The sequence below is a fragment of the Aegilops tauschii genome, chromosome 6 (assembly GCF_002575655.3).
Source record: "Aegilops tauschii subsp. strangulata cultivar AL8/78 chromosome 6, Aet v6.0, whole genome shotgun sequence".
Lineage (NCBI taxonomy): Eukaryota > Viridiplantae > Streptophyta > Magnoliopsida > Poales > Poaceae > Aegilops > Aegilops tauschii.
In genome coordinates, this window is record NC_053040.3 from 308,901,922 (window position 1) to 308,920,735 (window position 18,814).

The 18,814-nt window shown below is 48.3% G+C and overlaps 1 protein-coding gene across 1 annotated transcript in view; it reads left to right on the top strand.

Annotated features, from left to right (window-relative positions):
* LOC141026045 (uncharacterized) overlaps nucleotides 1-12,212 on the top strand; it is a 192,628-nt gene extending 180,416 nt beyond the window's left edge. Inside the window, exon 11 of the mRNA XM_073501995.1 lies at nucleotides 11,974-12,212. Within this exon, the coding sequence (XP_073358096.1) occupies nucleotides 11,974-12,212 (239 nt within the window). The remainder of the gene's footprint in view (nucleotides 1-11,973) is intronic.
* Nucleotides 12,213-18,814: the final 6,602 nt, after the last annotated feature.

The window sequence follows — 18,814 nt, forward strand, 5'->3', positions numbered from 1 at the left end:
CTGCTCTTTGTGGTCTTGGCCTTGGCATTGCTCTAGTTGTCTTGGGCTTCGATCTTACCTTGGCTCACCTCCCCCGTTCTGCTTGGTGTGACCGTGGGCGTGGCTCCGACTGCCCGTGCATAGGTAAAGGGGTACAAGGGTGCGCCCCTCCTTAGCACCGACAAGTCCGAACACCTTCATGGTAGTTCGGCACCCCAAAATTATAGCATTATATGCATCAGCTCCGAATCATGTCTTGGGTCAAATGTTGGGTTTGCCTGGCTCCCATGTTTTGCTGCCTTACATTCCGCTATATCGGCTAAGGCGGCACAGGGAGAACTACTGCGATTGTGTCCCGGTTCATCCGGATGAGCACCTCAGTAGAGAAAGCCGAAAACTGACTGTCATGATACGGCGAGAGCTGGTCAGCTGTTCGAGAGGTTGTAAAATCTTTAAGGATTCCTCCCGCATAATGCCATAACCAATGCAGCCTGCGGTGGATCGGCTTTTCTTCCGATCTGGTTCTTATAGAGCCCCTCGTGCGGTGTTCCGAACACCAGGGGCTGCGCCTACCTTCCTTTTCTAAAGCTCCTATGGCTAAGTGAGAGTGATAAAGCCCTATAGTCCGATTGCCTGGTTCGTTGTGCTGAACACCTCCTTTGAAGGACCCAAAACTGGGATAAAGAGTGATCAGGTTTATCCCGAACACCCCCGTACTTCCTACGTGGGGGCAGAAGCCGACGACTGGCCAACTCTCAGGATTAATATATAAAACGGCCGTGCAGGAGGATAAACTTTCATACAACAGGCAATAAATAATTGAAATGACCTTGTTCAACATTACAAAGGACAACATGATTGTATTGATGGAAATACAATGTCCTTGGTTCATTGTTCCGCCGCAAGGCATGATCCTTTCAGGACACTTTCATAATATAACTCAGGCTTGCGGTGCTCCTTTCCCTCCGGCCATCCCTCAGTCACCAGCTTTTCAGCATCCATCTTCCCCCAGTGCACCTTTGCGCGGGCGAAGGCCATTCGCACACCCTCTATACAGACCGACCGCTTGACGACGTCCAGTATAGGGCAGGCACTCACAAGCCGCTTCACAAGCCAGAAGTAGCTACTTGGAATCGGCTCGGTGGGCCATAGCCGGATAATCAAATCCTTCATGGCTAGCTCGACCGCCTTATGCAGTTCAATTAGCTGCTTTAGTTGATCGGCAAAAGGCACCAGATAATTTGGTGCCAGATACTGCGACCATAAGAGCTTATCCGTAGTGTTCCTTTCTTTGGCTCGGTAGAACTGTGCGGCATCAGATATGCTGCGTGGCAGCTCCGCAATACCCCAGGAGAAATCCGAACTCAAGATTAGAAACATGATTTTCTCCCCAAATACTTGCTTTACATGGAACAAGCCTTACCCGCCGCGATCTTCCTCGCCTCTTCGATCTCCTGCAGGGCACCTTGGGTTTCCCCCTGGGCATCGCACGCAGCCTGATGAGCCTTGGTAAGTTCGGATTCTTTCTCCGATAGACTCTGCTCCAAGCCCTCGCATATTTTCACAACCTCTTGAAGCTCTTGCTTAGCTTCAATAACCATGGCCTCGTGCTTCTCACGAAGAGCCCGCTCTGCGGCTACCTTTCTCTCGGCCTCGGCAATAGCCTTCATAAGAGCCTCGACTTCGGTCATCGCCCCGGGCGCAAATCATAAAACATATTTTAAATTCGTTCACACTGAACGTGAGCAAGGTTTGTGCACACCTTGTTTCTCCTCCAACTGCCTTTTCAACTGGCCCAATTCTTCTGTGGCCCGATCCAGACTTTGATTTAGTCCGGAGACCTCTGCAGTATGAGAGGCGGCAGTCGCTATAGACGCCTGTTTATAAAAGAAGAGAGGTAAATGTCATTAAGTGAGTCTCCTGCGAACATAGATTTGATCCTCTGTCCGGTTCTTTCTCTCACCGAACAGTGATTCAGGGGCTACTATCTTTACCGTGACACTCTTCGAAACCTCATAAAACATACCTCAAAGCCTCTTATAAGGCTAATACAGGCTTCATTCAGTCCACTCTCCGCAGACTGAATCTTCTCAATCACCGCACTCATAAGGGCCCGGTGTTCATCGATGATGGAGGCGCTTTTCAGCGCCGCCAATAAAGTATCCAGCACCTCTGGTTGGACAAAGGTTGCCGGTGGGACAGGTACACCCCCTCTAGCCGAGGGAGGCCGCCTGCCTGATTTTGGAACCATATTGGTCTCCGGAATTGCGTCCGGCTGGGGGGCGAATTCAAGATGGCTCCCGCCGACGACGCCCACGGGAGCCTTCTCTCCCATGTGTCCGGCCCCTGAAGTTTGACCTCCTGGTGCCAACTTTGTAATCTCCCCCCCCCCCTCCTTGGCCTGGGTCATCCTGGGATGAAGGCTCGGCATCATTCACATGTTTGGGGGAAGGGGCCTTCGGGGGTGTCCCGCTCTCCATAGCATCCGAGCCTAGCAAATCCTCCGACGAGGATTGCTCGATGCAGGGCCTCGCTGGACTACAAAAGTATGGCCCAGATTAAAATATTATGCCATGATGAGTCTAGACGCATAAACGTGTTCGGATTTTATATACTCACGAGTTCATCAGGGGCTGAGCCCTGGGATCCCACTCCGGGCTGCTATCAGCGGCTGTGGACTCCTCTGGAAGAGGAGTTTTTCCCTTGTTAGGCGACTCGGCCTCCAAGGATGTGGAGGCTGTCCTTTTCTTTCTTCCCCCCACTGGGGATTCGTCTTCCTCCTCCTCGTCCTCTTCGGAGGAAGAACGGGCATTGGAGTCTTCGGATATCGTGTCCGAGGCGCCACGATGACGGAGGCCGCCCTGGTCTTCTTGGCCTCTTTCTCAGCCTTCTTCTTCGGCGCCTTGTAGGGCGCCGGGACCAACATCTTTGTTAGAAGTGGGTTGGCCGGTTCTTCAGGTAGCGGGGCCAGATAGTAGATCCGCCCCGCCTTCTTCGTCCAGCCCTAGGAGAGTTGTGGAAAACAGATTAAGCGTTTCCCTTGGGTTATGCGAATAAAACTTATAATGGCTTACCGAACTTGCCGGGCGGAACAGGTGGTACCCGCGGTCCTCGGCTGAGTCCGGCCATGATTTGCCGGACTTAAAAAGCACCTTCCAGATGTCTTTGTGTGAGGAGCCAAAGAGCTCTCGCGGGGTCTGGTGCTTGGCCGGGTCGAATTCCCATAAATTGCAAGCCCGGTGTTGACAAGGAAGGATCCGGCAAACTAACATCACCTGGACTACATTGACAAGTTTGATATTCTTGTCTTCCATATCCTTGACGCGCGTCTGGAGCGCCGACAGCTCGTCGGACGAAGACCAACCCAGGCCCTTCTTGGGCCAGACCGTAAGCCGCAGGGGGGCTCCGGATCGGAATTCAGGAGCAGCGGCCCATTTCATGCCGCGTGGCTCAGTGATGTAAAACCACTACTGTTGCCACCCCTTGGCGGAATCATTGAAAGTACCTGTTGGCCATGTGACGTTGGGCATCTTGCTCACCATGGCGCCTCCGCACTCGGCGTGCTCACCGCCCACTACCTTGGGCTTCACATTAAAGATCTTCAGCCATAAGCCGAAGTGTGGCGAGATGCGGAGAAAGGCCTCGCACACGACGATGAACGTCGAGATGTTGAGGAAGGAATTGGGGGATAGATCATGAAGATCGATCCCATAGTAATACATGATGCCACGAACGAAACGGTGGAGGGGAAACCCTAGCCCGCGGACAAAATGAGGGAGGAAAACAACCCTCTCGTGGGGTTCCGGAGTAGGGACGATGTGTCCTGCCGTCGGGAGATGGTGGCTGATTTTCTGGGCCAGATACTCGGCCTCCCGAAGCTTTTTGATATCCTTCTCCCGGACGGTAGAGGCCATCCACTTGCCTCCTACTCCGGATCCAGACATTTTTGGAAGGCCTTTGTGGGCGGAGAAGACGAACGCTTGGGCACTGGGGCTCGAGCGAAGGGGAATGGATAAGCAGAAGAAGAAGGCGTGGGTGAAAAAGGGGAGTCCTTATGTCCTTATAAAGGCGGCAGGGATCCAGCGCCTCCCCAATTGCCCGGTAAACTCGCTTACCCATACCCGTATTGATGAGAATCCCGAGATAGGGGGACACAATCTCTGCTTCGATAAGACATGCCCATAAAACCGCCTCGCAACATGCGCAGTAGCTGGTTAGGGAGAACGGTTCGAATAAAGACCAGGTCATGGCGCAATGTCACGTTAGGAAAAGTTGTCAGCGGATTAGATTTGTGGAATATTGTACTCTCTATGGTGGTATGTGGAATTTGTTTTGCAGAGCCGGACACGATCCTTGTGTTTAAAATCTTCTATGGAGTATTCAGAGAGGGAACCCGCCTTGCAATGCCGAATACAATCTGCGCGCCGGACTCATCGTCATTGAAGCCTGGTTCAGGGGCTACTGAGGGAGTCCTGGATTAAGGGGTCCTCGGACAGCCAGACTATATACTTTGGCCGGACTGCTGGACTATGAAGATACAAGATTAAAGACTTTGTCCCGTGTCCGAGTCGGACTCTCCTTTGCGTGGAAGGCAAGCTTGGCGATTCGGATATGTAGATCTCCTTCTCTGTAACCGACTCTGTGTAACCCTAGCCCCCAACAGTGTCTATATAAACCGGAGGGTTTAGTCCGTAGGACAAGAAGAACAATCATGATCATAGGCTAGCTTCTAGGGTTTAGCCTCTACGATCTCGTGGTAGATCAACTCTTGTAATACTCATATGATCAAGATCAATCAAGCAGGAAGTAGGGTATTACCTCCATTGAGAGGGCCTGAACCTGGGTAAACATTGTGTCCCCCGCCTCCTGTTACCATTAGCCTTAGACGCACAGTTCGGGACCCCCTACCCGAGATCCGCCGGTTTTGACACCGACAGTCGTCATGATTGTCTTCGAGGGATGCTTTTCCCTAGTCATCTTTCCAGCTTCGCAGGCACCACACAGATGATCCTTCTTGAACTTGACGCCCTCGATGCCTACGACGTGTTTATTCTTCGCGAGAGTGTACAGGTTCCTCGTGCCAGCTAGCCTCCGATGCCAGAGCCAGCACTCTGAAGCTTTTGCTAGAAGACATACGACCAACTGTGGTCCTGCTGAGAAATCTACCATGTATAGATCATCTTTCCGGTACCCTTCAAAGACTAGAGGCTTGTCAGATTCCATTAGAACAAGGCAACAATATTTTCCAAATATCACAATCATCTTCAAGTCAGAAAGCATTGAGATAGACATTAAGTTGAAACCGAGGGATTCAACAAGCATCACTTTATCCATGTGCTGATCCTTTGAGATTGCAACTCTACCTAGACCCAATACCTTGCTTTTACCAGTGTCAGCAAATGTGATGTGACTCTTGTTAGAAAGACATAAGGTTGAGTCCATGAGAAGACTTTGATCACTAGTCATGTGATTAGTGCATCCACTGTCCATAATCCATTCTGAAGCATTTGGTGTCATACCCTACAGTACAGTTAGGGGGTAGGCTTCACCAAGAGTATTGTGAAGCATAAACAGTTGACGGACAAGAGGATTATCAAAGCTCAGATCAAGGTTAGGACTGATAGGATGAATGGCAAGCGATTTAGGAACAAAATACATATTAAGACCATTTGGACATTTTATCTTGCGCCCCACAAGATGTTTTAGGTCCCCAGCATAAGCATCGGACGCCTTTGATTTCCGGCTGGAGACCTTTCCCTGCAAAAGAAAGTTAATTTTCCTTAACCATCCACATTTTCAGGGGTGGCTTAGAAGCAATGAGTCTAAGTGCAATATCTGAGAACTTCGGCTTTGGAGCCCTAGCAAATAGCCTTGCAGGAGGTGAGTAATACTCATATGAATAAGCAGAATAGTTCTTAGTCTTATGAACGTAACGGTTTGAAGAAACACGTTCATATTCATAAGTTTGAGTATGATTCCCTGCAAAACATTGGCGTTAGGGTGACTCTTGTGAGTCCTCTGTCTGTATGAAGCCTTTGGACCATACTAAGCCTTTGGTCTGGGATTTGTCTTCTTCCCTTGTGGTGTCATGATGACATTCACAGGAAGATTCTCAAGACAATTTTGGGCACCCAGATCTTCTTCAAGGGTGGTCCATTCCTGCAGTTAGTACCAATATACTTGGCAAACACTTCACCATTCTGATTCTTAAACAATTTATAGTACGCATCAAAGGATTCATAAATGATAATGGGGTTAGCATAGGTGAAGCTAGATAAGGTGGATGGGTCCACTGAAGGTCCCTTTGCAGCAACCCATGTGGTTTTGGGGTACTGCTTAGGCTTCTAGTAAGAACCATCCACATTCATTTTCCTCTCGAACCCAACACCCTCTTTCCTAGGGTTTCGATTCAGAATCTGCTTTTTGAGGACATCACATAATGTCTGATGCCCTTTGAGACTTTTGTACATCCCCGTCTCAAGCAATGTCATTAGCCATAGTAGTGGTATCCTCAGCAGAGAGGTTAGTTACCCCATCAACAGTTGAAGATATTGTAATAGTAGCAACAGTAGAACATTCAGCAAAAGAAGTAGCGTTATCACGCTCAAGGCATTTAAGACATGGTGGTTCAAATCCTTCCTGAGCGGGACTGATCTGTTGAGCCCGAAGTGACTCGTTCTCTTTTTGAAGATCTTCATGAGCCGCTCTTAATTTCTCAAGATCTTGCTTCCTTTGAAGATAATCGTAGGACATCTTTTCATGAGTCGTTGAGAGCGTTTCATGACGACATTCAAGTTCCTCGTACTTAACATGAAGATTTTTGATGTCTCCAATTAAGGACTAAGATCGGGTCATTTCTGCGTCCAATAGGTCATCGCTTTTGTCTAGCAATTTTTGAATATGTTCCATAGCTTTCTGTTGTTCAGTTGCAATTTTAGCAAGTGTTTTGTAGCTAGGTTTCGATTCACAATCAGAGTCATCTTCACTTGATGTTTGAAAGTAAGTATCGCATGAGTTTACCTTGGCACCGCGTGCCATGAAGTAGTAGGTGGGAGCAGAGTCGTCCTTGTCATTAGATCAGCGTTGGTGACGGAGCCATTGTCTTAAATGTTGAAGATGGACTTGGCAACGTAGGCTGTAGCTAGAGCCAGACTTGCAACGCCAGAGTCGGACTCCACCTCTGCTTCCTCAGAAGCAGACTCCTCCTCTAAATCCATCTCCTTGCCAACAAAAGCACGAGCCTTGCCAGATGAGCTCTTCTTGTGTGATGAAGACTTGGACGAAGACTTGGAAGAAGACTTTGAGGATTTCTTCTTCTTGTTGTCATCAGAATCATATTCTTTGCTCTTCTTCGTCTTGTTGTTCTCATTGTCCCATTGTGGACACTCAGAGATGTAGTGACCAGGTTTCTTGCACTTGTGGCACGTTCTCTTCTTGTGGTCATGAGTAGAAGCTTCATCATTTCTTGAGCTGGATCGTGAAGACTTTCTGAAGCCTTCTTTCTTAGTGAATATCTGGAACTTCTTCACAAGCATAGCAAGCTCCTTTCCAATGTCTTCAGGATCACTGGAACTGCAGTCAGAATCTTCTTCAGATGAGGAAACAACATTTGCCTTCAAAGCGCGAGTTCGGCCATAGTTGGGACCATAGATGTCTCTTTTCTTAGATAGCTGAAACTCATGTGCGTTGAGCCTCTCAAGTATGTCAGATGGACCGAGTGTCTTGAAGTCAGGGCGTTCTTGAATCATCAGGGCTAGGGTGTCAAACGAGCTGTCAAGTGATCTCAGGAGTGTCTTGACGATTTCATGCTTGGTGATTTCAGTGGCGCCGAGAGCATGAAGCTCATTGGTGATGTCAGTGAGGCGATCAAACGTGAGCTGGACATTCTCATTGTCGTTTCTCTTGAAGCGGTTGAATAGGTTGCGAAGGACACCGATCCTTTGATCTCTCTGAGTTGAGATGCCTTTGTTGACCTTGGAGAGCCAGTCCCAGACTAGCTTCGACGCTTCTAGAGCACTCACATGGCCATACTGTCCTTTGGTCAGATGACCACAGATGATGTTCTTGGCAGCAGAATCCAGTTGAACGAACTTCTTGACATCAGCAGGGGTGACACCTTCACGAGTCTTGGGAACGCCATTCTTGATGACATACCATAGATCGACATTAATGGCTTCAAGATGCATGCGCAACTTATTCTTCCAGTAAGGGTAATCAGTGCCATCGAAGACAGGGCACGCAGCGGAGACTTTGATTATCCCTGGAGTTGACATAGCTAAAACTCCAGGTGGTTAAACCGAATCACACAGACAATGGAGTACCTTGCTCTGGTACCAATTGAAAGTGCTAGTTATCGACTAGAGGGGGGGGGTGAATAGACGATTTTTATGAAAGTCTTCAAAACATGAAAGTTTCAAAGACAAACAATAAAAATGAACCTATTGATATGCAGCGGAAGGTAGACTACACTAGACAAGCCATAGTCAAGCAAGTAATGAAGCTAAAGCACGAAGACTATTAGCAGCCAGGTAGTATGGATCAAGATGGAAGATAGTATGAAACCAAACAACAATAGTCGTCACACAGCGAAGTCAAACAGATTAGGCAAGCATGCAAACGACTTCACGAAGACAAACTGTAAATAACTTAAGGAAGGGATAGAAACAGTTGCTTGGAGAGGACAAGGATTTGTTGGACCAGTTCCAGTTGTTGTGACAACTGTACGTCTGGTTAGGGAGGCTGAGATTCAACTCAGAAGACCGCGTCTTCACCTTATTCCCCTTGAGCTAAGGACACTTAGTCCTCGCCCAATCAGTCTGGTAAGTCTTCAAGGTAGAATTCCAATCCTTCACAGACTTCGTTCACCGGCAATCCACAATGACTCTTGGATGCTCAGAACACGACGCCTAACCCGCTGGAGGATTCACAGTCCTCAAGTGTAACAAGTCTTCAGGTCACGCGGACAGAAAGACTTGAGTGATGCCAAACACTCTTTGGGCTCTAGGTGTTATGGGCTTTGTCCTCGCAAGGATCTCTCTCTCAAATGCTTCGGAGGTGGGTTGCTCTAACTCTGAGCAGCCACAAATTTATGGTGTAGGGGGTGGGCTATTTATAGCCACTAGGCAACCCAACCTGATTTGTCCGAAATGACCTTGGGTCACTAAGGAACTGACATGTGTTCCAACGGTCAGATTTCAAACACACGCGGTAGCTTGACTTGGGCTACAAGTAAAGCTGACTCATCCAACTCTGGATAAGATTTGCTCACATTGTCTTCGCTCGAAGACATAGGATATGGTTGAGCATCACTTCAGTCACTCTGACTTTGTTCACTTGGACCCCACATAACAGTACGGTGGTTCCTATGACTCAACAAAGAAGAAAAAGGAAACTACGAAACAACTATGTCTTCGCACTGCATAGTCTTCACGTGAATGTCTTCTCGAGTCATAATCTTCATTGTGAATATCTTCACATACCACCATTGTCTTCAATGTCTTCACACATTTGTAGGGTCATGTTCGGTAGGTAAACCGAATCAATGAGGGACTACTACCTGTGTTATCCTGCAATTCTCACAAACACATTAGTCCCTCAACCAGGTTTGTCGTCAATACTCCAAAACCAACTAGGGTGGCACTAGATGCACTTACAGTTTTAGTTGTCAGATTATAAGTACTCACTTACCAGGTTTGAACTTAACTAGTTGCCAGAAATACAAAGTACCTATTTACTAAAAGGTTTACAATCGTTAGTTTCCAGATTAGTTATACTTAGTTGCCAAGTTGAATAATGCTTAGTTTGTCTCTTCCAAGTGCTTGTTGCCACATTAAGCAATCCAGAGATTATAGGTTGTTAATAGGAAGTGTGCCTGTTGAAAAAAGTACTCTACACAACACCTGTTGCAACAGAGCATGGTAGGACAACGGTGCACGTATTCACTGTAGCAGCATTGTAGAATACCCTTTGGGGTCAGCAACTAAGAAGTGTAGGTGCAGCAATGCAAACAATAAATTCATGTGCAGTTATGCTGCAGCGACAAGAAAACTATGTTTGGTTGTTCTCCTCTTCATGTGATGCAGCACGCGGGCCTGTGCGAGCCACTACATGGTAAAACATCGGTGCATGGTGCTTAGATTAGATTTTTTTCCATTTGTTTCTATGTCTTGTGGCAAAGCTGTCTCATAACCTCATAACCATGTTTGTTTGTTGCTTGCGTTGCTAGATTCAAATGGAAGAGAAGGTCTCTTTGAAGGAAATATGCCCTAGAGGCAATAATAAAGTTATTATTTATTTCCTCATATCATGATAAATGTTTATTATTCATGCTAGAATTGTATTAACCGGAAACATAATACATGTGTAAATACATAGACAAACAATGTGTCACTGGTATGCCTCTACTTGACTAGCTCGTTGATCAAAGATGGTTGAGTTTCCTAGCCATGGACATGAGTTGTCATTTGATTAACGGGATCACATCATTAGGAGAATGATGTGATTGACTTGACCCATCCCGTTAGCTTAGCACTTGATCGTTTAGTTTACTACTATTGCTTTCTTCATGACATATACATGTTCTTACGACTATGAGATTATGCAACTCCCGATTACCGAAGGAACACTCTGTGTGCTACCAAACTTCACAACGTAACTGGGTGATTATAAAGGTGCTCTACAGGTGTCTCCGATGGTACTTGTTGAGTTGGCATAGATTGAGATTAGCATTTGTCACTCCGATTGTCGGAGAGGTATCTCTGGGCCCTCTCGGTAATGCACATCACTATAAGCCTTGCAAGCAATGTGACTAATGAGTTAGTTGCGGGATGATGCATTCCATAATGAGTAAAGAGACTTGCCGGTTACGAGATTGAGCTAGGTATTGAGATACCGACGATCGAAACTCGGGCAAGTAACATACCGATGACAAAGGGAACAATGTATGTTGTTATGCGGTTTGACCGATAAAGATCTTCGTAGAATATGTAGGAACCAATATGAGCATCCAGGTTCCTCTATTGGTTATTGACCGGAGACGTGTCTCGGTCATGTCTACATAGTTCTCGAACCCATAGGGTCCGCACGCTTAAAATTCTGTGACGATCGGTATTATGAGTTTATATGTTTTGATGTACCGAAGGTAGTTCGGAGTCCTAGATGGGATCATGGACATGACGAGGAGTCTCGAAATGGTCGAGACATAAAGATTGATATATTGGAAGCCTACATTTGGACATCGAAAGAGTTGCGGGAGAAATCGGGATTTTACCGGAGTGCCGGAGGGGTTACCGGAACCCCCCGGGGGTTAATGGGCCCTGTTGGGCCCTAGTGGAGAGAGAGAAGGGTCGGCCAGGGCAGGCCGCGTGCCCCCTCCCCCTCTGGTCCGAATTGGACTAGGAAGGGGGGGCTTTCCTTCTCTTTCTCCCCCTTCCTTTCCCCCTCCTAGTAGGAGTAGGAAAGAGGGGAGTCCTACTCCTACTAGGAGGAGGACACCTCCTCCTAGCGCGCCCTACAGGGCCGTCTGCCCCCCCTTGCTCCTTTATATACGGGGGCAGGGGGCACCCAAGAACACACAAGTTGATCATTGATCTCTCCCAGCCGTGTGCGGTGCCCCCTCCACCATAATCCACCTCGGTCATATCGTAGCGGTGCTTAGGCGAAGCCCTGCGTCGGTAACTTCATCAACATCGTCACCACCCCGTCGTGCTGACGAAAATCTCCCTCGAGCTCTACTGGATCGTGAGTCCGCGGGACGTCACCAAGTTGAACGTGTGCTGAACGAGGAGGTGTCGTACGTTCAGTACGGAGGATCGGTGGATCATGAAGACGTATGACTACATCAACCGCGTTGTCATAACGCTTCCGCTTAATGGTCTATGAGGGTACGTGGACAACACTCTCCCCTCTTGTTGCTATGCATCACCATGATCTTGCGTGTGTGTAGGATTTTTTTTTGAAATTACTATGTTCCCCAACACTCTCAACCTACCAAAGATGGACAACAACCTATCTCCGTGACTAATGTTGTACCTGACGTGCTCACTCAGCACACCAAGAAGCCTAAGTTTCTTCAGCATGTGGGGATCCAGCATGTGCGTGAGAGAACTAGTGGTACCAACCTTGAAGCACAACTGGCAGCGGAGAAGAAAGGTAGTGCAGAGCTTCGGGAGATTGTCAACACCTTGACTAAGAAGGTAGAGGAATTAGAAGAAGCAAGCCGAAATGGACGCTAAACTTGATCTTTTGCTAAGCCAGAGATTATCGAGGTCATCTACAGGGTAAGGCGTCATCGTTGAAACACAATATTGTTGTAAGGGGATGGCAATATGTGATCTTTTGCTGGTGCCATTCTTTTGTTGGAATCTATCCGGCAAAAATTATGCTAGTTGTTGAGGAGCTTTTGAATAATACCATTAGCTCCTACTAAAATTGGCATAAGAAAATAAATTAGTTTAGTATTATTTTTAAGCAGAAACAAATGTCGGAAAATAGAAAACAAAACAACATTGAAAGAAAGAGGAAAGGGGAACCTTACCTGGGCTTCTTACTTGCTAGCCCAGTGGCCCAACAGGCCGGCTCAGCCGACGGGCCAGTGCCAGTCGTTGTCTCCACCGCGCCAGGAGGACAGGGACGTGTGCCCGCGTTGCGCTCGCACGCGTCCGTCCACCTCCTGCCTGTCTACCTCACCCCCTCGTCGCCCTGGATGCCCTGGACGACGCCACGCGCCGCCCCGCACCTCTCCCACTCTCTCCTGTGGGCATCCCCTCCTCTGCCGCTCTCTCTCTCACCACCCGAGCGCTACCGTCGCCGCCACTCGCCGTTGCCGCGCGCACCGCCACGGCCTCGCCTCTCCGACAAGCTCAGAAGCTTCACCGCTTCTCCCTCCTCCTCTCCGTCGAGCAACGCACCTCCGGACGGCCTACATCGCCACCACCAACTTCGTCTTCACCTCCGGCCGCCCGAGATCGCTGACGACATTCCAGCCACACCAGTGCTTCCCCGAGCTCACGCACGACGCCATCGAGACCGCCGTGCGCTCTCCTCCGCTTCCCCTCCTTCCCCGCGCTCGATTTCGTGCTGTAGCTACGCTAGCCGCCGGACCCGAGCGGTCGCGCCGTCGTGGTACCTCCCCATCGTGGCCAGAGCCACCGCAGCCCGCGGATGCACCTGCCACCGCGCTCAGTAGCCTCCCAGAAAGCCAACGCCGCCGCCCTTAGCTCCTGCCGTGCCCTGCAGCACCCGCGCGCACCTGGCCGAACTCCGGCCGCCACCTCGAGCTCGTTTCCGACGAGCTCCGGCCACCCCCGCCTCTCCCACTTACTCCAGATGACGCAGACGAGCGCCGGCTCCTCGCCCGTGGTCTCCGCTGCGCATTTGGTCGCCGAAGCGACGAACCCGACGCGCTCGCCCTCGCCGGCGACTAATCGCCGCTTAAACTGGTTCAACCCCGCTAACTAACCCCCCCTGTGACACTGACATGTGGGGCCCGGCCCTGCTAATTTTTAGTTTAGGATTAGTTTGACAATTAATTAACTATGTTAATTAACCATGACACTGACGTATGGAGCCCACACGTCAAGTTTGACCTGGTCAGCCACGGTTGACTCGCTGACATCATGCCTCTGTAATGCTGACGCAGTTATTCATTTTCTGGTATTAAAATAAATCAGGAAATTCCAGAAATTAGTAGAACTTCTAAAATTCACAGAAATTCAACCGTAGCTCAGATTGAAATATGTTATATATGAAAAATTATCAAAAAAATTCAATCTATCCATCCGTACCAGTTTCATGCATGACAAACCAACTAATACCTGCTGTATAGGTGAAAACACATAAATGGCATTTAAAAAATTTAAATTTGGAGTTGCATTAGAACCCTTGGTTCAAATGGACTTCATCCAAGTAGAATGCTAGATGCATTAGCACAAAAAACATCACATCTACATGCCATTTTCATGCATCATATTGTTGCATATGTTTGTGTATTGATTTTCGACACCGTTCCTTCTCGATAGGTCCTGCTCCGGAGAGTGTTCCAGAGTACCTCTCCAAGGAGCAGTGCCCCTCTGTTGATCTACCAGGCAAACAAAACCCCCTTGTTCATTCCGATACAATCCCAGTCTCTCTCTCTCTCCTGCTCTCTTTTATTGCATTAGGACAACAACGATTCAACTGCTACTTTATGATGCGGTAGATGAACCCATTCCTCTGCATGACCTGTCATTGCCACAGTAAATAGTTGAAACCCACTAGCATGTGTAGGAATTGATTGAGCCATGTTGTGTTCCTACCATGCCATGCCTGCTATTGCTTAGAGTTGTGTCAGGTTTGATTCATTGGGAATGGATTGGACTGTTATGCTATGTTCTGATGCTGAGAGTTAAGCGTGTGAACACGATTTGGAAAAGATAGCGGTGAGAGGCCATGTAGGAGTACATGGTGGGTTGTCTCATTGGGACCGTCCTTAAGAACCGAGTTATGTGTAAGTTGTCCAATGACTAGCTACTACCACACATTGGGCTCCGGGCGCTCCAAGCTCTCTCGACTTATTAACCAACTTGATCTCTGTCTAGGAGTCGCAACTAGTTTCTGGTGTTTGTAGGTAGTGCTATTTTTCTACCGAGTGGCACCCAGCTGGGTGGACTTGGGACAGACTAGGCACACGTGGCCCGGTGTACCGAGTGGCACCCGGATGGTGGGCTCGGGAACCCTGTACACATCGTTTGGGGCCGTGAGCGAAACCCCGGCCGGATCTCCTTGCGGATGGAACTCGAATAGGCGATAAACCTGGACTAGGGTCTTGTGTGGTTAGTCAGGTCGTGGCCGACACCCTCGCCAGGCTTCCGCTTGAAGGTTGCCGAGATACATGACGTGTACATGGTGATAAGTGGTGAGAGCGTGTGTGAAGAAGTACACCCCTGCAGGGTTATCATGATCTATTCGAATAGTCGTGTCCTCGGTTATGGACTTCTTGGATGCTTACGTGGTACATAGACAACTTAAAGTGGATACTCTAAAATGCTCAAGACAAGTGTGAGTGCTATGGATGGCCTTCTCGTAGAGAGACGGGGATGAATCCATAGTAGTGTATTGATGTGGTGATTAGTGGACTCGTGTGCGCTGCCTCACCTCAAAGAAGTTTCTCGTAGTCGTAGAACAGGATAGCCACTGAGTCAAAGCTGGCTTGCTGCAACTAAACCCCACATTACCTTCTTGATACAAATGCATGTATGATAGGATCTGATGTAAGTCTTGCTGAGTACCTTTGTACTCATGTTGCTTAATTTATGTTTTTGCACATGAGACTTCTGTCTCAGTAGTAGTTCTGCATGGACTTCGACGACTAGCTAGTTACCTCAACTACGATCTTGTACCCTTGGGAGGGTATTGTAGATAGTCAGGCTTCTCGGCCTTTTTCTTTTGTAGTTGTCTATACCCAGACATGTAATGCTTCCGTTGCCTTTTTGCTCTGAATGATGGGTCATGAGACCCCTGTTTGTATTAAATGCTATGTGGCTCTTCTGGGCCTTTATCTATATGAGTTGTCGAGTTATGTTGTGATGCCATGTTGTACAACAAATACTTGCATGTTATGCGTACGTGTAACATGTATTGCTATGTGTGGGATCCGACAACCTAGTTGTCTATCCTTGGTAGCCTCTCTTATGGGGAAATGTAGTCTGGTGCTTCCACTGAGCCATGGTAGTCCGCTACAGCCCGGTTTACCGGAGTCCTGCTAGCCCAGCACTACTGCTCCGGAACACTTGGACTGGACGGCATGTGACTCACTTCGTTCTTGTGTCTGTCCCTTCGGGGAAATGTCACGCGGTGACATCCGGAGTCCTGCTAGCCTGCTATAGGCCGGGTTCCCGGAGTCCTATTAGCCCAGCTGCTACAGCCCAGATTCACACGCTGCTGACCGACATGCTCGATGTTGTTTCATGTATGCCTGTCCCTGTAAGTTAGTGCCACTTTGGGTTCACGACTAGTCATATCGGCCCGGTTCTCTGTCATATGGATGCTAGCGACACTGTCATATACATGAGCCAAAAGGCGCAAACGGTCCCTGGCCATGGTAAGGCGACACCCGTGGGAATACCGTGCGTGAGGCCGCAAAGTGATATGAGGTGTTACATGCTAGATCGGTGTGACTTAGAGTCGGGGTCCTGACAGCTTTGGTATCTGAGCCTGACTGCCTGTAGGATTACCAAGCCAAACTGGTCGAAGTTGAGTCAACAAATTCTTTAGTTACATAAGGGAATTGTTTGTGGAAGGGAACGTAAGGCTCTTTTTACTCCTTATACCTCATGCCCTTCTGATCTGAGTCATCCTATCTTTCCTACGGGGTTAAGGAACTAGGCTTCCTCTTCTGTCTATCAGGATCACGTGCTACTACTCCGTAGTCTCTTAGGATTGGTTGATCAGAGTCATATCCCAGTTCGAGTACCTCCGGTGTAGCCTTTTTAGTAATATCTCAGAACCTTGAGTGATGATGTTGAGTATGGTGCTACCCCGTCTTTTGCAGAATGTCTCATTTTGAGCATTTTACTGCCGTTATGCTGCTGGAATTGTCCTAGGAGTCCGAGAGATACTAATTTCTTATGCTACCTTCTGCATCCTATACTTGATGTTGACTCCGTCCTTGGTTTCGTTTCTCAGGATGTCGTCAGCTAACCGAAGTTCTGTTGCTCGTAGTTGGAACCACGGAGATGGTAGGGATGAGGATCCTCCCGACCAGCCTTCGTTGGCAGAGTTCATGTTAGAGATGGAGAGGAACAAGCGTGAGTCTAACCGCTTGTTAGCACATATCGAGGAGAACACCGTACCCCAGTGCAAAGAGTCAGCGACCATCTATGATTTCATTGGTCTAAAACCACCTACCTTCCGTCATTCCATTGAGCCACTCGATGCAGATGACTAGCTCCGTAGTATCACTCACAAGCTGCGTTGTGCGAACATAGCTGAAGGTGACAAGGTCACCTATGCTGCATATCACCTGGAAGGTCCTGCTAGTCTTTGGTTGCAGAACTATGAGGCTATGCTTCCAGCTGGCCAGATACCTACCTGGAGAGATTTCACTAAGGCTTTTCGCGAGCATCACATTCCTCTGGCTCTCATTGACCGCAAGAGAGAAGAGTTCTGTAGTTTCACCCAGGGTAAGCTGGCTGTTGATGCTTTCAGTAGAGAGTTTGAGAACCTCGGTCGCTATGCTATAGAAGAAGTGTCCACGGACGCCAAGAAGCAGGCTAGGTTCCGGAAGGGTCTCAACCCCAAGTTGCGTCGTGATCTCCACCTGCATCATTGTGATACATTCCAGGCTCTTGTGAACAAGGCCATTAATGCGGAGACAGCTCAGCTCACTTACGAGGAGTCTCGTAAGCACACCCGTGATTTGGTTTCTTCCTCCGGTTATAGTTCTTAGAAGCGCCGGATTTGGGTTCCAAACTCCGCTCTTCCACCTGGATATGCACCCGGATTTGGCGCCTCACCCAGTTCAGCAGTATGCTCCACCCAAGCCTATTGTAGACCGCCTGTCAATGCGGGTCCACGTCCTACTTCAGGGACTTGCTTCACATGCGGAAAGCCAGGACACTATGCACGTGACTGCTCTCAAACCAACTATGCTCCACTCCCGCCTGAGAAGTCTGTTGGCCGTGGTAAGCCATCACGCAAGATGATTAGTGTCAAGTCAGCTCCCACTGAACGTGGACGTGTGCATCACGTCTCTGCTAAAGACGCTCATGATGATCCGGATGTTGTTCTTGGTACACTCCTTGTCAATTGCCATCCAGCTTCGATTCTGTTCGATACCGGAGCATCTCACTCCTTCATCTCTGAAGGCTATGCTCGTTTGCACGACATGTCATTTTGTGATATGCCAACTCCACTTGAAATCTAAACACCAGGGTCTAGACGGCAAACTTCCAGAATAAGCCATGGTAATGAAATCCTTGTTGACAGACTTGTATTCCTTGCCTCACTTATAGCCCTCAAGTCTACAGATATTTACATCATCTTGGGTATGGACTGGATGACAGCTCATCATGCCAAGATTGATTGTTACACCAGGTCTGTTCAGCTCACACACCCATCTGGCAAGTTAGTCACTGTCTCCACCAGAGTTGCAAAGCATCTACTCTATTCTCTTAATGCCAGTCCTCTTCCAGACCTTGAGGATATCCCCATAGTTCGAAAATTTCCGGATGTCTTTCCAGAAGAACTGCCAGGTATTCCACCTGACAGAGACGTAGAGTTTGTTATAGATCTTATCCCAGGAACCGCCCCAATTTCTAGGAGACCTTACAAGATGGCACCCTTAGAACTAGCTAAGCTTAAGAAACAACTCGATGAATCCTTGCAAAAGGGTTTCATCCGTCCTAGCTCTACTCCCTGGGCTTGCCCTGTCCTCTTCGTCAAGAAGAAGGATGGTACGGATCGGATGGTTGTAGATTATCGTCCCATTAATTTGGTCACGATAAAGAACAAGTATCCGCTCCCCAGGATCAAAGACCTGTATGATCAGCTCGCTGGATCCTCAGTCTTTTCCAAGATGGATTTGAGGTTAGGTTACCACCAAATCAAGATCAGAAATAGGGACATTCCTAAGACGGCTTTTTTCACTCGTTATGGCCAGTACGAGTACACCGTCATGTCCTTTGGTCTAACCAATGCTCCAGCTACCTTCTCCCACTTGATGAACTCGATCTTCATGGAGTACTAAGAACAGTTCGTCGTGGTTTACCTCGATGATATTCTTATTTACTCGAAGAACGAGGAAGAGCATGCCGAACATCTTAGACTTGTGTTGGAAAAACTCAGAGAGCATCGCCTT